This window comes from Astatotilapia calliptera, chromosome 14 (genome assembly GCF_900246225.1).
Source record: "Astatotilapia calliptera chromosome 14, fAstCal1.2, whole genome shotgun sequence".
NCBI classification, from domain to species: Eukaryota; Metazoa; Chordata; class Actinopteri; order Cichliformes; family Cichlidae; genus Astatotilapia; species Astatotilapia calliptera.
Genome location: NC_039315.1, coordinates 10,592,947 through 10,609,598, shown reverse-complemented (window position 1 = coordinate 10,609,598; position 16,652 = coordinate 10,592,947). Strand labels below are relative to the sequence as shown.

Genomic DNA, 16,652 nt, shown 5'->3' with positions numbered 1-16,652 from the left:
TGTTATTTGTATCTCTTGTTTTCACTCAGCAGCTTTACCTTCACTGCTAATTACCCATGTCCTGATTGAGTTCAATAGAGCTTTTAGGCAGGTTTCAAAACCCCTCCTTTGCTTTCCTGTCGTCACTTCATCCACAGCAGCAGTCTTTCCACACCGCCACTGAACAGGAAAAAAGTGAAGACTCAACCTCTGGAAAAACATTAAAAATGTATGAATTATGATGCTTTAAGGAAAAATTTAAAACATGGAAAACAAGAGTTATTCATAATTGGATATAATGTCTTTGTTCCCAGGAAAGTTAAAAATGTGATGAAGCAGAGAAATTTGTCTTAGTTTATTTATGCTTATTCCAGCAGATGGCGATCTAAGTCCACTCCACTACACATCTTTGCCCTCTGCTTCAGTGGGATGCATTGCATTTACATTTTCATATCATGCCACATGTATTTTATATATGCAAAATGCAACTCATATTTTACTCCAGCACATGCAGCCAGTATTGATTTGTTTTGAATTAATAGTTGTGATTAAACAGGAGCCCCAGATTGTACTGCATACCTACATTTACATATGGCATTTTGTCCCTGAACTGGTGTCTGCACATAAAGTACAGTGAGACTCTGTATGAATTTTAATTAGTTTGAATTCCGAACACTGTAATTTATTTCTTCAGTTGTTACTTTTATGCATCTCTTAAAAGTTGATTGAATACTGAGTAATTTTAAATAACATTTTAAAGCTGTGCACAGTTATCGGCCTTATCCATAGTATGTCCTCTGTAACAGGTACTCTATCTTAATTTCACATGTACTTTCTTAAGGTCGGTGTGTACTACAGAGGCCATTTCATACAGAGCTCATTATGGGAAAGACCTGTGTGGAGGTGCAAGCACAAGTGTGTAGCGTCAGCAGTGAGGTGACCTCTCCTCGTTGTAGATGGTCAAACCTTGGCAGGAGATTGGACTGAAAGTGTGGCTACAATGGGGGAGGAATGGGTGGGAGGTTTTGAGGTGTGCAAGGGCCAGCTGACCAGTGCGACTAGTAAGGAATGTTGTGTTTAACAAAGGCTGTTTTCACAGACTGTAAAACCAAATTTCCCAGACAGCCTGTGTGGATGTGCAGCCACTGGTCACAGGGGAGGTGGTGCCAGTGCAGCATTGCTTGCCTGGAAGAAAATGTAATAACACTTAGTGAAAAGTATTTTTGCTGCATAAAACCTCAATGAGGTAACCACAATTACAAAGGTCATGGGCCATAAATGCTCATAAACTATTTAGTGCTACTGAGGGGGGTTTAAGTATTTATGCAGCAGTATGCATTTATGCCAGTGGTGTGGAATAAGCCTTGCTGAAGCAGTTTTTGCCCAAATTGTTGATATAATTAACACATTAAGAGTTGGATAATCGAAAATAAGATGTGAATTATCATCTCATAAAGACAAGAGGTTGCCTGCTGCACTAACTCTATCGTTTCAATGCAAAGTGCCCCAGGAGGGGAGATTGATTAGTGAAAAGGCCATCACTTTCACCTGGGGATTTATAGCTCTTTGAGGATATAAATAAACCACCAGAGGGTATGAAGGTAGGGGGTACAGTGTGGTGACACATCCCGGGTCATGCTTTAATCACTGTAAAGCTGAGCTATAGCACTGAGAGGGAGTGAGTTCAGTTCTGCAGGAGATGGAGGTTCCCTGCAGAGTTCACATTGCCCTGATGAGGACTCGGAGCTAATAGAGTCTATAAAGACATCACTGCAGAATGAAACTGGTGGCTCAACGCGAGGGAGGCACATCGAAACAAGCATTTTTGCTTATCTTCAGTGAATAAATATGATGTTCGCCTAAAATTGCTGAGCGAGCAAGTTTATCAGCTCAAGCTTCAGTGCATGATAATAACACAGTGCTGCACACAGCGTCGGATTCCTGAATGTGTAAAAGCTGTAATTATCTCAAAGAAAAGAACAATGCAAGAGTGTTTCATTACCACTTTGTTTTAGGACAGAGTAGTCGAAGTGTGTCTGCATTCACGCTGATGAGTGCACACTTTTTTCCCCCCAGCACTGTACCTGCATGTGATTGCTTTGTCCTTCAGTGACTGATCTCCTGGGGTTTATATTAACTTTCACATTCACTTCCTTGTTTCCACTACAGTTTTAGGATAGTTCAGCATATCTGTGACTGAGTTAACATTAATAAGCTGATTTAAAAAAAAACAAAACCTTTGTGTGCACTGTGTGCACTGAGGCTTGGTTAATGGTACAGCAATGTTAGCATTTCTGATGTGTGTAGGGGTTATTGTCAGTTTCCTTTTTTACGTGCTAAAGGACTGAGGGAGAATGGCTCATGATGCGTATTTTGTGTATTTTACTGTAATTAAGGAGGTTAGAAGGGGCATAAAGTGATTGACTGGACTTGCTAAAGTGAAAGCAGCACTTATATCATCTTACAATCTCCTCAACACCTGCTTATGAAAATGTGATGTAAAATAGATTGGGTTTGGTCATTAGAGGGACTGAAGGGTAACCAGTAGGTTGCTGTTTTTAATCCCCACAAAACCCGTGAACCCACTAAAAGCATCTTTAATATATTCTTAAGCAACTTGATGAACCTTTGCCTGTTCAGTTGCTGCACTGAAGACGATAATCATGATTAAAAAGCAAATGGTTATTTGTGCTATAAATAGTTCTGTTCACATTTAATGTCTGTTTGCACAAGTGAGACCTTAAAACAAGGAAATTCCTCACTCGTTCCACAAAAAAGAAGAAGAAAAAAACAAACAAATAAACAAACAAAACTTCATTATATGTGAGGTTTTAGTACTTCTTTCTTATAAAACTGTTTATGATCCTTATCAGATAGGTTTATATTAACTTAGGGGTGAAATCAATATCTTTTTTTGAGCCTAGTCATAGTCAAAATTTGATCCTTTCTAACTGCAAAAGTCCTTTCAGATGTATCAAGATAGTCTTATGAAACTGTGCCTCTTAATAAATGTAGTACTATTTCATCAATCTTGCGTATGAAAATGTTTTCGACTCCCTCTTGCTAATCCTGCTGTCCCTACAATAACAACAACAATGACTGCTATTGCTAAGGTTGTAATATTTCATGTGAAAATAATTAAGCAGTTTAGATGTTTCTACTTTTTTTTCATCACCCGGGAGGTTTTTGATCGGTCCCATATTTTACAGCCCAAACATACAGCAACAGATGGTTTATATGGCCCCACGGAGACCCGATTTCAAATCATGCAGTCAGTCTGGGATTGCGTGAACAGGCAGACGATACCAAGACAGCCTAAATCCACTGAAGCACTATGGCAAGTTATCCAAGATGTTTAGACAACCTCATTTTCTTTGACAGGAAGAACTGACACTGTTTAAAAGATAAAGAGTGCTTATACCAAAAAGTTCTACTTTTAGCCGCTTTTTAAATTAAATTAAAAACAAGAATCACTTATTTCTGAAAGCATCCTTTCTTTGCTGTAAAACTAGACTAAGTCGTCTATTTTATGACTGGATAAAGTCACTTCAGTTTGGCAGTTAGCCTATTGCATACTTGAACTATACTGTGACATCTAAAAAAGCTCAAAGCTATCTGAAACGTCAGTTTGGGGCAAGTTTTCCCAACACAATCAATACAAGCAAGCCACGATAGATTTTTTTTTCTTAAGACTGGGTTGTCTACTAAGAGTCAGTGCTTACATTGTAGTATCTGCTCTAGGCTTTGAAGCCCCCTGACATATACCAATGAAATTATAATGAGAGAAAATCTACTACTAGAACAACAACTACTACTACTACTACTACTACTACTACTACTAATAATAATAATAATAATAATAACAATGAGAAGAAGAAGACAAAGAAATGAGCGAAAATAAGAATAAATAACTAAATGGATTTGATATATAAATTTAAAAAATTTTCTTAACAATCAAACATCGACAACTGGCTCCACACGAGAAACTAACTGAAATTAAACGTAATAAAATAACAATTAAACATAATTTAGAGTGCTGATCGTGATAGCCCTGCTACCTATATTTATGTTGCCCGAATCTGTATATAAAGTACCAAAAAAAAAAAATCCCACAAGAAAACCAACAAACAAAAAGACAAACGGCTCAATGACAAGCATTTCAGAACTGCGCTAAAAGTGTATACACACGGAGACGAGTGGGTCAGCGCGCGTGCGTTCTTAAGTTTCATGTGTGTTGTTTTTTTTTTTGTTTTTTTTTTTGTTGACTTGCAGAATGGTACAGCCCACGCGGTTCTGTAGCTATGGAGAGAGGCTCCCCAGGAGCACGAGCCAGAGAGAGAGAGAGAGAGAGAGAGAGAGTGAGAGCAGGGACGAGCGAGGAGCGAGGAGAACGGATCCGGGAGTGCCGAGGCGCACAGACACACAGGAATCATGGAGAAAAGATTACCGCTCAGGAGGACTTTGCCATCTAACGGACTGCGACTTTTAATATCCCTCCTCACCGTATACGGACTTACCGGTGAGTTAACGGTTTCTGTATCATCCCTCCCATAATACTTTTGAGGCCATTGAAAGAAGTTGTTGCAGTAGGATTGCTCGGAGAGGGTCCTCACGGATACAGTCCACTACCCAAACCGGCTGGCTAGTTTTTGTTGTTTTGTGGTGGGCTCGTCCTGCTGCATTTAAGCTAAGCTTAAGCAGGCTAGTTGTTGCCTGTGGACAGTTATCTTTACGTTAACACTGATGGGAAAGTAGCTGCTGCGTCAGTTGACCGTTAGCTAAAACTCACTCTCCTCCCCCCATTTGAATTCAACTCCGTTAACATCAGTTAACTTCTTTACATCGGAGCGACTGTTACACACAAGCTAACTGTGTTAAGATTTTCAGCTTATTCCAGGAGACATAACTCAGACACGGCACTGATTGGTGTTATGGTGATAATGGGCAGACCTTCAAGCTGAGGTTACTTACAGTATGTCACATCATGACTTGGCTAACATCATTCAGGGCGTTTGGGGGATTTACCGGCTAGTTTGTCTCCCACCCACATGGTTACAAACTGAGGAGAAGCAGTGATTAGAGGTGCACAGAAATAGACAAGAAATGGAACAATCCGGGTGTCACGTATGGCTAGGAAAAAAAAGAGGCTCCTTTGTGAAAAGTTTGCCAAGTGGTTGGTTACAGATGGATTGTAGGTTATGTGATACACGACAGAAGGAGAGTCAGTGCAGAGTCTTCAGCTTTGGGGTAAGGGGTGGCAGGGGAAATGAAGACATATTTGAGTGCATGCACTGCAGTCGCAGAGTCTGTAGAAGTATTGACCTGCAGTTGGGCTGCATGCCAGCTGAAGCACCTTCCAGCCCCCTCACTGTCCCGAGGAGAGCAGCTGGAGAGCTTTGCTGTGTCTCAGACACAAACACAGATGGATGCTTAAGTAAATACTACCCAGAAATACACCAGTGTTCTTTTCTTTTCTGAATCCAAGAGCAATACACGAAAGAACAACTTTTACTGTATTGCTCATTGTAATGTGTAACATAGTGTTGGGCGGTATGGAAAAAAACCAACTGCATGATGGTATTTTTTTAAGATTCTGGATGGTTCATAATAGATCTATTATTATTACTATTAACTTTTTCATGGCCATCTGTAAGGTTTATACAAAAAAAACACTTCTCTTTTAAACCATTTAAAAGAAAAAAAAACAATCAAAATAATAAGTAAACCACACTTAGACTCTTATCAGTAGTGCTCATGTGTTCAGTAGACTCGGTCCTTAATAGACTGCTTGTTCTGCTTTTAGGTTAGATGTCAAACTGGCTCCTTAGCATTAATATTTCCACAGCAGAGCTGGGTCTGAAAAAGCCTTGACTAACCTCATATCGTTGCCCTACCTGATTCCCTTTTGCTGTGTGCGAGTAGAGTTCCCTTAGACTTGCCTCCAGTGAAAGTCCAGCACAGAGACAGCATGACACAAAGCGAGTCTCATTTCTTTACAATTGAAAAATCAACAATCGACAAACCCAGCTCCTCTCTGGGTCTCAAGTCATTTGGGTTCATCCCCAGTCTTGTTTTTTTCATCCCCCATATGGCTTCACTGTTCTTGAATGTAATGAGGGAAGCCCACCCTTACTTCCCTAGCTGTTGACACATTGTTATGATGTGTTCAAACCATATGCCAACAGAAGTTTTCATGCGGTGTGATTACATACAGAGTGAGGCGAATTGACAGAACGTTGCGCTACAGGAGTTGGGATGAAGCTGTTTGCTCAACTTGTGACACACAAAAAAATCCACTTCACTCTACGATAGAGGCAAAAAATAAAGAACAAAGCTCGGAGAAAAGCGAGTGAAATCATAGTAAGGCAAGGCAAGTTTATTTATATAGCGCAATTCAGCAACAAGGTGATTCAAGTAAGGTCTCAAAATACGTGATCCAACTATTGTGTTTATTTTGTCTCTGCCCTCTTTTAAGGGCAAATATTTGTTTGTTTCTAACTTGACTATGTTCATAAGACTAATGCAAGGTCAAACTTTGTGATTTATGTCACAACACTGATATTTCTTGGCACCTTTCTGTTTTAGTCATGTAAATGTACTGTTATTAATGCTTTAAGTGGTTTTATCATTAATTATTCCGTACCATGATTTTTTTTTCCCCACAGGTTGTGGATTGTTAATATTGTGTATGATTGGAACTGAGTTAATATGGGTATCATCTCAGTACACTCTTCTGCGCTCCTAGTGGCAATATAGTGCATGTAAACCACTTGGAAAACCTGAGCGAGCATTTCGCCTGTTCACCATTATTTTCAAAATTCAAACATGCATGAAATTAAGCTCAGGATGCTGCCCAGCACAAGTGTGGCTCCCAATATAACAGTAACTAATGGCCTTTTAAAAGCTGTGCTTTTTGCCTAGACACTTAGAATTACTATTGATTTATCTCTAATTATATTCTTGCTTAAATGCTTGATCCAAACAATATGTGTTACAGTTTTCCAGAGCTTAAGCTGATGTACAGAGATGCCATGTTTTGTCAGATCTGTAATTAAAGAGCAGATATTTTTGCTTTAAAACCCTAGAAGACTGAGCAAAAACTCTCCGAGAAGCCATGTCTTGTCTTAAATTGTATAATATCTGCTCTTATAGTAAACTGATTAATCGGTTGAGCACTTGTCTTTTGCGCCTGTCCTCCTGCTACAGTCAGTTTCATTTCAGTTGCTTTCAACAAATGTTTTTAAAGAAGCCTCTTCGTGCCTTTCTTTTTGTGTCTGTTCCCACAAAACACTGGTTCATAAATCATCACAGCAAACCGATAAACAATGCAATGTTGCAATCTAAGCTGATTAGCCTCAAAGGCGTGTTCAAGTGTGTTTGTTGATTTTCCAGTCCAACATGGTACCTCTACAGCCAGATTTTCTTAGCATGAACACATACGATAACGTAGCCAACATTTTTAGTTTTAGGGGGTTTTTTTTTCGGTTTTGTGTTTGGATAAAAATGTGTACAGGTTTTTGACTCGTAAAAACATTGTTAGCAGCCATGTGGTCCTAGGGGACATTGTGATGTAAACACTTTTGAAGTTAGTTTTCTTCACTTCGCTGTAGCGTGTGGACAGGATTTTTGAGGAGGGGATTTGTTAAAAGGCGTGGCCACTGGCTGTGAGGACTGTAATTGAAGACCATAGTTTTGTGGTTCCTTCTCTTGGGGCCACATGATTCACAATCTAAATAAATAATGTAGTAATGGAGCCACCCCAAATTACAGACTCAGAAATAGATTTGAAAAAGCAGTGCAGCGACTGAGCAGATTTGGTCCTTAAGCTTAATATGATTCTGGACTCATTAATTGACAGCATGATGTAGCCAAGAAAGTTACTTTGTCATTAGGAATATAATTAAAACAACCGTGGCTTTGCCACCACATGGTATAGGGCAGATCAGGTCAAGACCCTTTTGTTGGGGGAGGAGATTGGATAACTTAATATAAAGTTACATCCCAGTCTTACTGGCTTTTCTGAGCAATTACAGCGTTAATACCTTGGATCGAGTGATTTAACTTTTTCAGGACTGATTACAGACATTAGTAATTATAGGATAACCAATATTTTAATATATTTTTAAAAATAGCATGTTGTCATGTTTTTATTCTGCTATTTTAATGCTTATTTTTTTATGTTTTAAGTATTAGCTGTTATGGTGTTTTAGTGTCTGTTTAAGCCTTATGCACTATTGGGGTTAGCACTGTTGCCTCACAGCAAGAAGGTCCTTGGTTTAAATCCACCATCTGGCCAAGGCCTTTCTATACGGGTACACCGACTGCAGATGTTTACCTGTCTCTCTGTGTTAGCCCTGCGACAGACTGGTGACTTGTCCATGGTGTACTCTGCCTCTCACCCTGTGGCAGCTGGGATAAGCTCCAGCTACCCTAAATTGGATAAGCAGTAGAAAACTGATGGATGAATATTCAGTGTAGTCTGAAGCTGCCTGCTAACTTAACCACTAGCATAACCCTTTGCCCTTTTGCTGTTTTAGTGTAGCTTTCGCCACTGTAATCCTTTTTCCTTATCTATTCCCAATATGTCTTGGTTTTCTTCAGTTTTGACAGCATTGTCTTACTTTCACCCCTCCAGCTGGCCTGATAGCAAGCCTGCTATCCTTGCCTTCATTGGATGTCACTGCAAAATATTGCATTTGATCATTAATGCATCTGGGAAACTGTGCATGCTTGTCATGGTTGTGTGGTCGTACAGCAGAAAGAATTGCAGCATTTATTGCAAGGTCAGCTATATCTGCGATATGCAGTCCAAACCACAGCTCCACTACGGGAGCTGCTTCAGACTGTGTTCTGCTCTGTGCTCAGTGGTGATAGGCTTTTGTCCATAGCATGTAAACAATCAGAACATTATGTGGGTAGGACCCTATATCACAGAAAGTCATACAGAGAGAGGCAGTTTTGTATTGTGACAAATCAGCATGCAAAAACACAGAATAATGACCCCAATAATCAGCCTATCCATAGCTAATGCTTAAAAAAAACACCCTTTGTCATGATAAATTTTGCACCACTCACTTGATGCTTCTGCATATTTCAGCTAGTCTCTTCCAAACAGTGATAGTGATAATTTAGCATGACCTATTGATTTATTTGTCAGTAGATTCAACCATTTCTCTTCATTGCTGATGTTAATTATCCACAGTTGTTATTTGTTATCAGAATTATGAGCAAGAAAAATGGCTTTGAAAGAGCATTTTAGCATTTGGATTCACATGTGTGGGTCACAGCTGTCACATCCATCTGAGCCTCCTTATTTGATCTCAGTTGAGAAGCAGCTGACTGAACACCCCTAATGACATTAAATGCACACAGGGTTTTCTTTTTGAAGGAAGGCCATCAGCAGATGAGTGTGTGGCTTTGTTGTGTAGGCTGGTGTGTAGGCTGTGTGGGGAGTTCAGGGAGCAGTCTGTGGTCACCGGCTCCTGTTGACTCCACCCTTTGCTTCCTCTTCCATGACAGATGTGACTGACTGTCAGAGGCTCTGAATTGCAAGCAGCTTCCTGGTGGTCCTTTAGTGAAAGCTGAGTTGTAAACCGCAGTTTTACCTCTTCAGCAAATTTGTTTGTAATTTAAAACACATCATCGTCAGTGACACTAAAGTTGCTGTTTGTTATACCTTGTAAGTGGGGCATAGAAGATGGCACCACTTTCCATTCATTCCAGTGTGAATAGCTCTCTTTTTGTGTTCTTTCTTCTTGAGTGGGCTAATGCACCAGTACGCTTTGGTATTGACTGCAACATTCCACCAATGTGTCCCAAAGCATTTTGTTGTTTGTTGAACCACTTGTCATTGACATATGAATCTTTCAAAGATCAAAAAGGAGGCACCTAATTCAAGGGATGAACTGCTGTGCTTTTGCACATTTTGCAATAAAGCACATTTCACACAAATGTGCAAGTAATGCAAGAAAGTCTAAGTAAGCTTGGCTGTGTTAAAGAATAAAGGTAATCTTATCAAATATTGACTTTCAAGAATTTTTAGAATCGTAAAAGCTCTACTTTTTTACTTATATACTGTATACAACCCAATTTCCCATTGTTCTATTGGAGATTATGTATCGGAATTTCAGGAGCGGGACCACGCCTCCAAACACGCTCCTTCCGGTTGTCATCTATATAGGTTCCCCCAAGTTCTGCAAACTGTTCATTCTTGTTTACATGCCCCACCCTCCCTCCTTGTTCTCAATTCTTTAACTTCTTCACTCCTATTTAGTATATGGGGATCTGCCAGACCCGGGAACCGTCGCCAGTCCTCTTCGAGGCCTTCCCCAAACCGCAGCTCAATTCATGTCCAAGCATTCACCTTTACCCACTAAAACGCTGTCAAACCTAAAACGAGGACGTGGGCCCAGCTAGTGAAATAAAATATAAAGAAATGAGGGGTGACTATATAGAATCCATCTAAAAGTAATTTTTAACCCCACTGTCTCATTTTGTCAGTCACTGACTTCTGGTGGTATTTGTTGTTTTATGTCTGTACCAACTTTAGTAGTTACCAGTCATTATGACTGCAGTGCCTGAGTGCTTAGCCAATACAGAATTGGAAGGAAAGGGGAAAATATAGAAAAATACACAAAAAATGCTAATATTAGCAGTACTATTTTTACTAGTGTGTCTTGCCTACTGAATAAATCTTGGATAGACAGGAATCAAATGTTTCAATTACTGAGTCATAGGAAACGGTGCTGTATAAATGTCTTCCAGATATTTCCATGGTTAATTACCTACCGTGAATGAACAGAGGGAAACTTTTTAAACAGTGTTTTTTGTCTACTGTTTTCAGGAGTCCAGGGTTTTTCCCAGAAAAACAGAAAGAGTAGATCACATTGTGTGGCTGTTAGGGTCACATGAGCACACTGTTGCTTTACAGTCCATATTAAAAAGCTATACATACAGTATGTCCACAGTCAGCAATCCAGTTCCCCAGGAGAGGAGCACAGAGGTTATGGGAAACAGGTGTGGCGGCTGAGCTTCATCCGCTCCGTCTCATTTGTTTCACTCTTTTCAAGTGTGGGATGAGCACGCAGTCAGTTGTGTGCACTGACACACCCCCTGCCACCCAGGTGGGAGATTAACACCCACCAGTCAAATACTGGGCAGTGTTGGTCGTAGAGGGGAAGCTATCTGCAGCGTGGTCTCGTGCCCACAAAGTATGGTGAGTAAGGTGCATTAAATTGAATAAGAATAAGCGCACCTTCATATTACTCATCTGCTCAACCGCATCAAATAATCTCCTGTTGTGTTCTGACTGTGTGCCTGAGTGAGTGACATTTTTACCTATGTAGGTAATTACAGTCAAGACTTCTAACACACATACTGCACTTGAAAGTTTCACAAAATGTGTTGGCCACAGCGTTAAGACAATTTTTTTTTTTTCTTGAAAGTAACTGTTCTTTATTCCCAGTTTGCATCGTACACAGTTTTGCTACTAGTTGGAGAGCAGTTTTGAGAGTGTTTGCAGATCTTTTATACAGACTACTGTGGCAACCCGTTAGTAATGAACGTGATTGCAAGGAGGTTTTTGTGACGTGCCCTCTTTGTACTTGATTTCATCGCGCAAGATCCAGCAACCTCCAGAAACTACTTGACACTCCAGGAGGGAAGGGGATCATTAACCGTGTGACTGAGACCTCAGTTATTTATTTATTTATTTATTTTTTAAAAAGGTATGTAAAGTGGGGCCCTGCGACAGACTGGCGACCTGTCCAGGGTGTACCCTGCCTCTCGCCCTATGACAGCTGGGATAGGCTCCAGCGCCCCCCGCGACCCTGAAAAGGATAAGCGGAAGCGAATGGATGGATGGATGGATGTAAAGTGGGATTTTTTTTTTTTTTTACATATTTAAGAAGTCATGAGTACACCTCCTTTCATGTGCATAGGCTCAAACTCTCTCCTCAAACTCCATCTTTTGTTTATTTTTAGAGGTTGTTTAGTTTTCCTTTTAGCACCAGCCATGTTTTACCCATGTGTGCTCTAAGTTCTCTAGCATGATGTTTATTTAGTAATAAGACATGTGATATGCACAGAGAAAGAAAACAGACATTTTATTGAAAGATGTTTTCACCTCCGTCAGTCAGTCGCAATTCTGGCTTTTATCAAAGACCTTATTTACCCTCCTTCATCTGATTCTCATTGTATGGTTCTTTTTTGTGGGGATAATCATTGACATACACCTGAATTAAGCAGTGAAAGCACAGAAATATTTGGCTAATTGGAGGTTGAAAAGTTCAGTTCCTTGTTCCTCCTGTCCTCATGTGTGCTTGGGCAAGGTACTGAGCTTCAAATGGCCCCAGTTGCATCCATCTCTGTGTGAGTGTGAGATGGGTAAAAAGCACTTAAAGACATGTGGAAAAAGAAAAGTCATATATAAATACCAGTTCACTTGCCGTTTACGGTTGAACTGTGATCCAAACCCAGAAGTGAGAAGGAAATGTTCACTGCATGCGTTATTTACAATAATATATTTTCTCATGAGTGACAGCCTTAAATTATTTCTTGCATTACCAAGGGTAGTTTAAACATCTGACTGCGGAATTTAACATTTATCTGAAACAGCCTGTTTGTCTTTAAGAAAATCAATGCCGTGACACTTTTTGGATTTCACAGTTACTGTTTTATCTACTGTGGTCCAGGTTTTCAGACACTCAAACCCAGGGAAGGAAAACCTGTCTCCTAATTCACACTTTGCTAATTTGTCTTTCTGAGCATGGTCCAGAATCCAGATTTGTTGCAGTAAAAGCTTCAACACAATACTGCACAGCCGTACTCTTGCTGGTTTTCAGACAGATTGTTCTGTTCCCCTGAGAATCACCGCTACACTACCCATGTCCATGCAGCCCCCTTCTCCATTCTTCAGTCTCTCTGCTTCTGTTTTAGTTTCTGATCCCTTCTTCCTTTCAGCTGAATACATTTCCCCACCTTGATTAAAGCAGAAGCAAAGAAGAACAAACAGACTGCAGGTTTTATTACTTTTTAATATTGATGAAGGGAAGTGGACCATATCTGTACACTTTTTTTCCCCACATTAAGTTACTCTGTCACTGAGGGGATGAGTCATAAATCAGTGCTAATCTCTGAGAAACTTCATGGTTGTTGTTGTTTTTGCCTTGGAAAGAATAATCAACAAAACAAATGGACAGACCGGTTCCTTTTAGGTCTTAAAAGAGTGGAACAATATCAGATTTTTGAGAAAGCAAGGCACATACTCTACATCCTAAATGTGTTAGGCAAGCAATAACAGAAATCTTTGTTTTGTACATGTGGCTTGTGTAACCTAAATTTGTTAAATCTATTTGTTAAAAGTTTGAATCTCTTTTGATTTGAACAAATGCAGGTGAATGTGGAGAGTGTGTAGAACGTACTTATGCATTTGCCTGTTTCTCTGAGGTCCCTGTGGATACAAGCTTCAATCAGCTTTGCATTTTGTGTTTTAACAAAAGACCTGAGTGACCCAGACACCTACATATTATCTCCTTGTTCTCTCTGTTCAAAGTGGGTGGCACATCTGAATAGAGAGAAGCGCCTTAATCTGCTGCAGAAAAATGGTGAGAGTATGTGAGTGGGTGTGCCGGAAAAACAAACTTCCTCTTAGCAGGATAATGCTGGGGCAATGCCACACTGACCAAACTACTTACTACTTATATAAACAGGATAGGATTTTGCTGGTTTGCTTTACTTCCTCCCGCTTTTGTAAAACAGCCAATATTGCTCTATACGTGCATAGAAATCATAATATACTAATTGCACTAATTAAAACCCACAGGTGTAAGCCTATCTGAGTGATATCTGAGTCTGTCTTTAAGTTATTCCAGGTGTCTGGATAATATTTTGTATGATTTGTCTGTTTGATTGTGGTAGAAATCATAAAGGGGATTACTTTAATCAGTAATTGAAATCTGGTTTGTTTAACACTTCGGTTAACTGCTGGTCTATGCTAGCCTATGCTAGGCTATAGGCTCGGAGCCTATAGCCTCCACCTGGGTGTTTGCAGGGACAGCAAGAGGTCCTTGTGCCACGGGACTCGTGCACCTTAAGAGAGATCATCTCAGTAGCCACAGGGACAGTGAAGAGCTGAAGCCAAAAACCAGCTGTTACCTTGGTTGCATGCCACTGAACACCAAACAAAGGCAGCTGCAGGTTCATCCTCAGAAACCTTTTACAACTTTTGCCCTGGATAGATCTTGTTGATCAAAGACTCTTTCCGTCATTGCTCAAGTTAAGGTAAACTGTGACTGTGTTTTGGCTTTCACACTTAGTTTATGCCCATTTGTTGCCCTTGCGAAATTTGGCGCATGCCAAGAGTGATATCAGAAATACTGGCAGCAGCACTGTTTTTTGTCTGACACACAGCCGGCACATCCAGCTTGGAACAGATTGGTCTTTACCAGCAATTCAATTACATGTCAGCATAGAAACTTAGATGAAGATGCTGCAGCAGTTGAAAAAAGATGATATGTTCGTAAGAAAACTGGGGATGAAAAAGCATACTGAGGCCAGTACACTTTAAGCACCAGTGGTCATGGGGCTTTGCTGAGGTTAAAGTTTACACGAGCAATGGCCAATGCATCAAGCATAATCACAGCTTTAAGTTAGGACAAATGCAAATCACCGAAAGAAGAAAGGTTGTGCTTGACTCTGTAATAGTTGGAGCTATAATCTGATAAATTATCCAGCATGGTTATACAATATACTAAAATGTATCAGGATTTTCGTGGTCATGTTTTTAAAAAACTCAGATCCCATCAGAAGGGATCATATTAGCTTCTCTAGTCCAAACAACACCAGGCATAATGTATTAGTACTGGGCATTTGACTGGAATTAAAACTGTATAATATTTTGCCAACTCTAGCCTGCTGACTTTGCAGCATGAAGTATTTTGCTTCATACTCATATTTAAATTAATATCATAATGTGAAATTATTATTTGGGGAACTTTTTGCAACAGAAAATATGACTGCAGTACACACCCTCAGCCATTGGTCATAATCTTGACATTGTGCTTATGTTGTATGTGCTTCAAGGTTGTGGTTTGGTGTGGCTCACCAATGACTAATTGTAAAGTAAAAGAAAGTATGAAGTTGATCAAGTACTTTTGTAGTCCAAGCAACTTAGAGTCACTTTCTTCTGCTTTTCATTCATTTCATATCAATATTTAAGCTTATTAGCATGACCACAAATGTATTTAAATATGCTTGTAATCAACATTCAAGTTAAGTGTTTAGCTGATTAGAAGATAAAATGGCATAATTGAGTATTTTTTCATATCCAGCCACATTATTGTTCCATCTTTGTTGGAGTTAATGAACACAGCTCTTTGTATATACACAGATGATGTCCACGGAGTAGCATTGTTTTTGACATTCATAGGCCTTGGAGATGATAATTTTAAATACTGTTTGTTAGCAGAAATTGGCATCATGCAAGAAATCCAGAATTAGACAACCATGAGAATCATTTGAAAGCAAAACATTGTAATTCCCTCTGGGGGCTGTGGGAAAGTATGTTTCCATTATGTTTGATTGGCTTAATGAAAGTACAGTAGCCCATTTAGACTCAGCGAAAGGCAGTGGAGTCTGTGATCAGTAGAGAACTCATTTTTTCTTCGCTGTAAAGCCCTCAGCACCACCCAACAAGGGCGGGATCTATTTCTGTCCTAATTTCTTCATCAGGAAATTACAGTAATTTTAAGGGAATAATGACATGTAAATGTGGAGGCAACAGCAGGTACCTAAAAACAAAGTGTGCCTCTAAGGTCATTGCAAGGTTAACATAGTTTAGGAGGCTGTTGTTTTCACCCAACTTCTTTTATTAGCACAGAGCCTGGAGTGGAGGGTTATCCTTGTAGCCATAGTATACTGTCCTTGCTTGGCCTGTTTGGGATTTTAACAAATGCTGTGAATGATTTACTGGGATTAGTTAATCGGATACTAAGCCACCCATGAAGCGCACCTTGTTGTTTTGTAGACACTTCACTGGTGCAATGTCTGCCCAGACAAGTCAACAGTTACTAAAGCAATGGATTGCTGTGAAATGTTTATACAGGACGTGTCAAACTCATTTTGGTCAAGTCATCGGCCAAATACATTCCAACTTGATCTCAAGCAAGATGCACCTTTTCCCTTTCTTGAAGTCTAAATATATTCACTTGAATAATGTTTTTTTTAAAGATGTAATGATATGTTCATTACATCCAATTACTCAACTCCCCTAAAAATTTACCAGATTCCAGAAGGTATTATTTCTTTTCAAATTATCTTTCTAATCTATTGAGTAATCCATTTGGAAAGAGATGACCTGCAGCCTAAGTGTAATTTTCGTCACTGTGTTGTATAGTGACAGTGGTCTATGTTAGCACTTACTTGTCAGGGATTTCATACACTTAAGCTCTAATTAAGAAATTCTCAAATTGTTGCCTCTCTATTTTAAAAAAAGAGACCTTCAAAATTAAGTTGCTTATTCTCACAGCACAAAGGCATATTCTTCTTCGTCTTCTTCTTTATGCCTCATCCCATGCCAAATCATTTTAATCTGGGAAGAAATTCCATCTGATCCCCCCCAGAATCAGATAATTTATACTAAATGAACAGATTTTATCTAATCTGAAAGTAGATAA

At 39.6% G+C, this 16,652-nt stretch overlaps 1 protein-coding gene across 2 annotated transcripts in view; it reads left to right on the top strand.

Annotated features, from left to right (window-relative positions):
• The first annotated feature begins 4,266 nt into the window (after positions 1 to 4,266).
• The window catches only part of nectin3a (nectin cell adhesion molecule 3a), a 33,893-nt gene continuing 21,507 nt past the window's right edge, over positions 4,267 to 16,652 (top strand). For both annotated transcript variants that reach the window (XM_026192113.1, XM_026192112.1), the window contains exon 1: positions 4,267 to 4,498. In XM_026192113.1, coding sequence (XP_026047898.1) covers positions 4,411 to 4,498 — 88 coding nt within the window. In that variant the 5' untranslated portion in view covers positions 4,267 to 4,410. The remainder of the gene's footprint in view (positions 4,499 to 16,652) is intronic.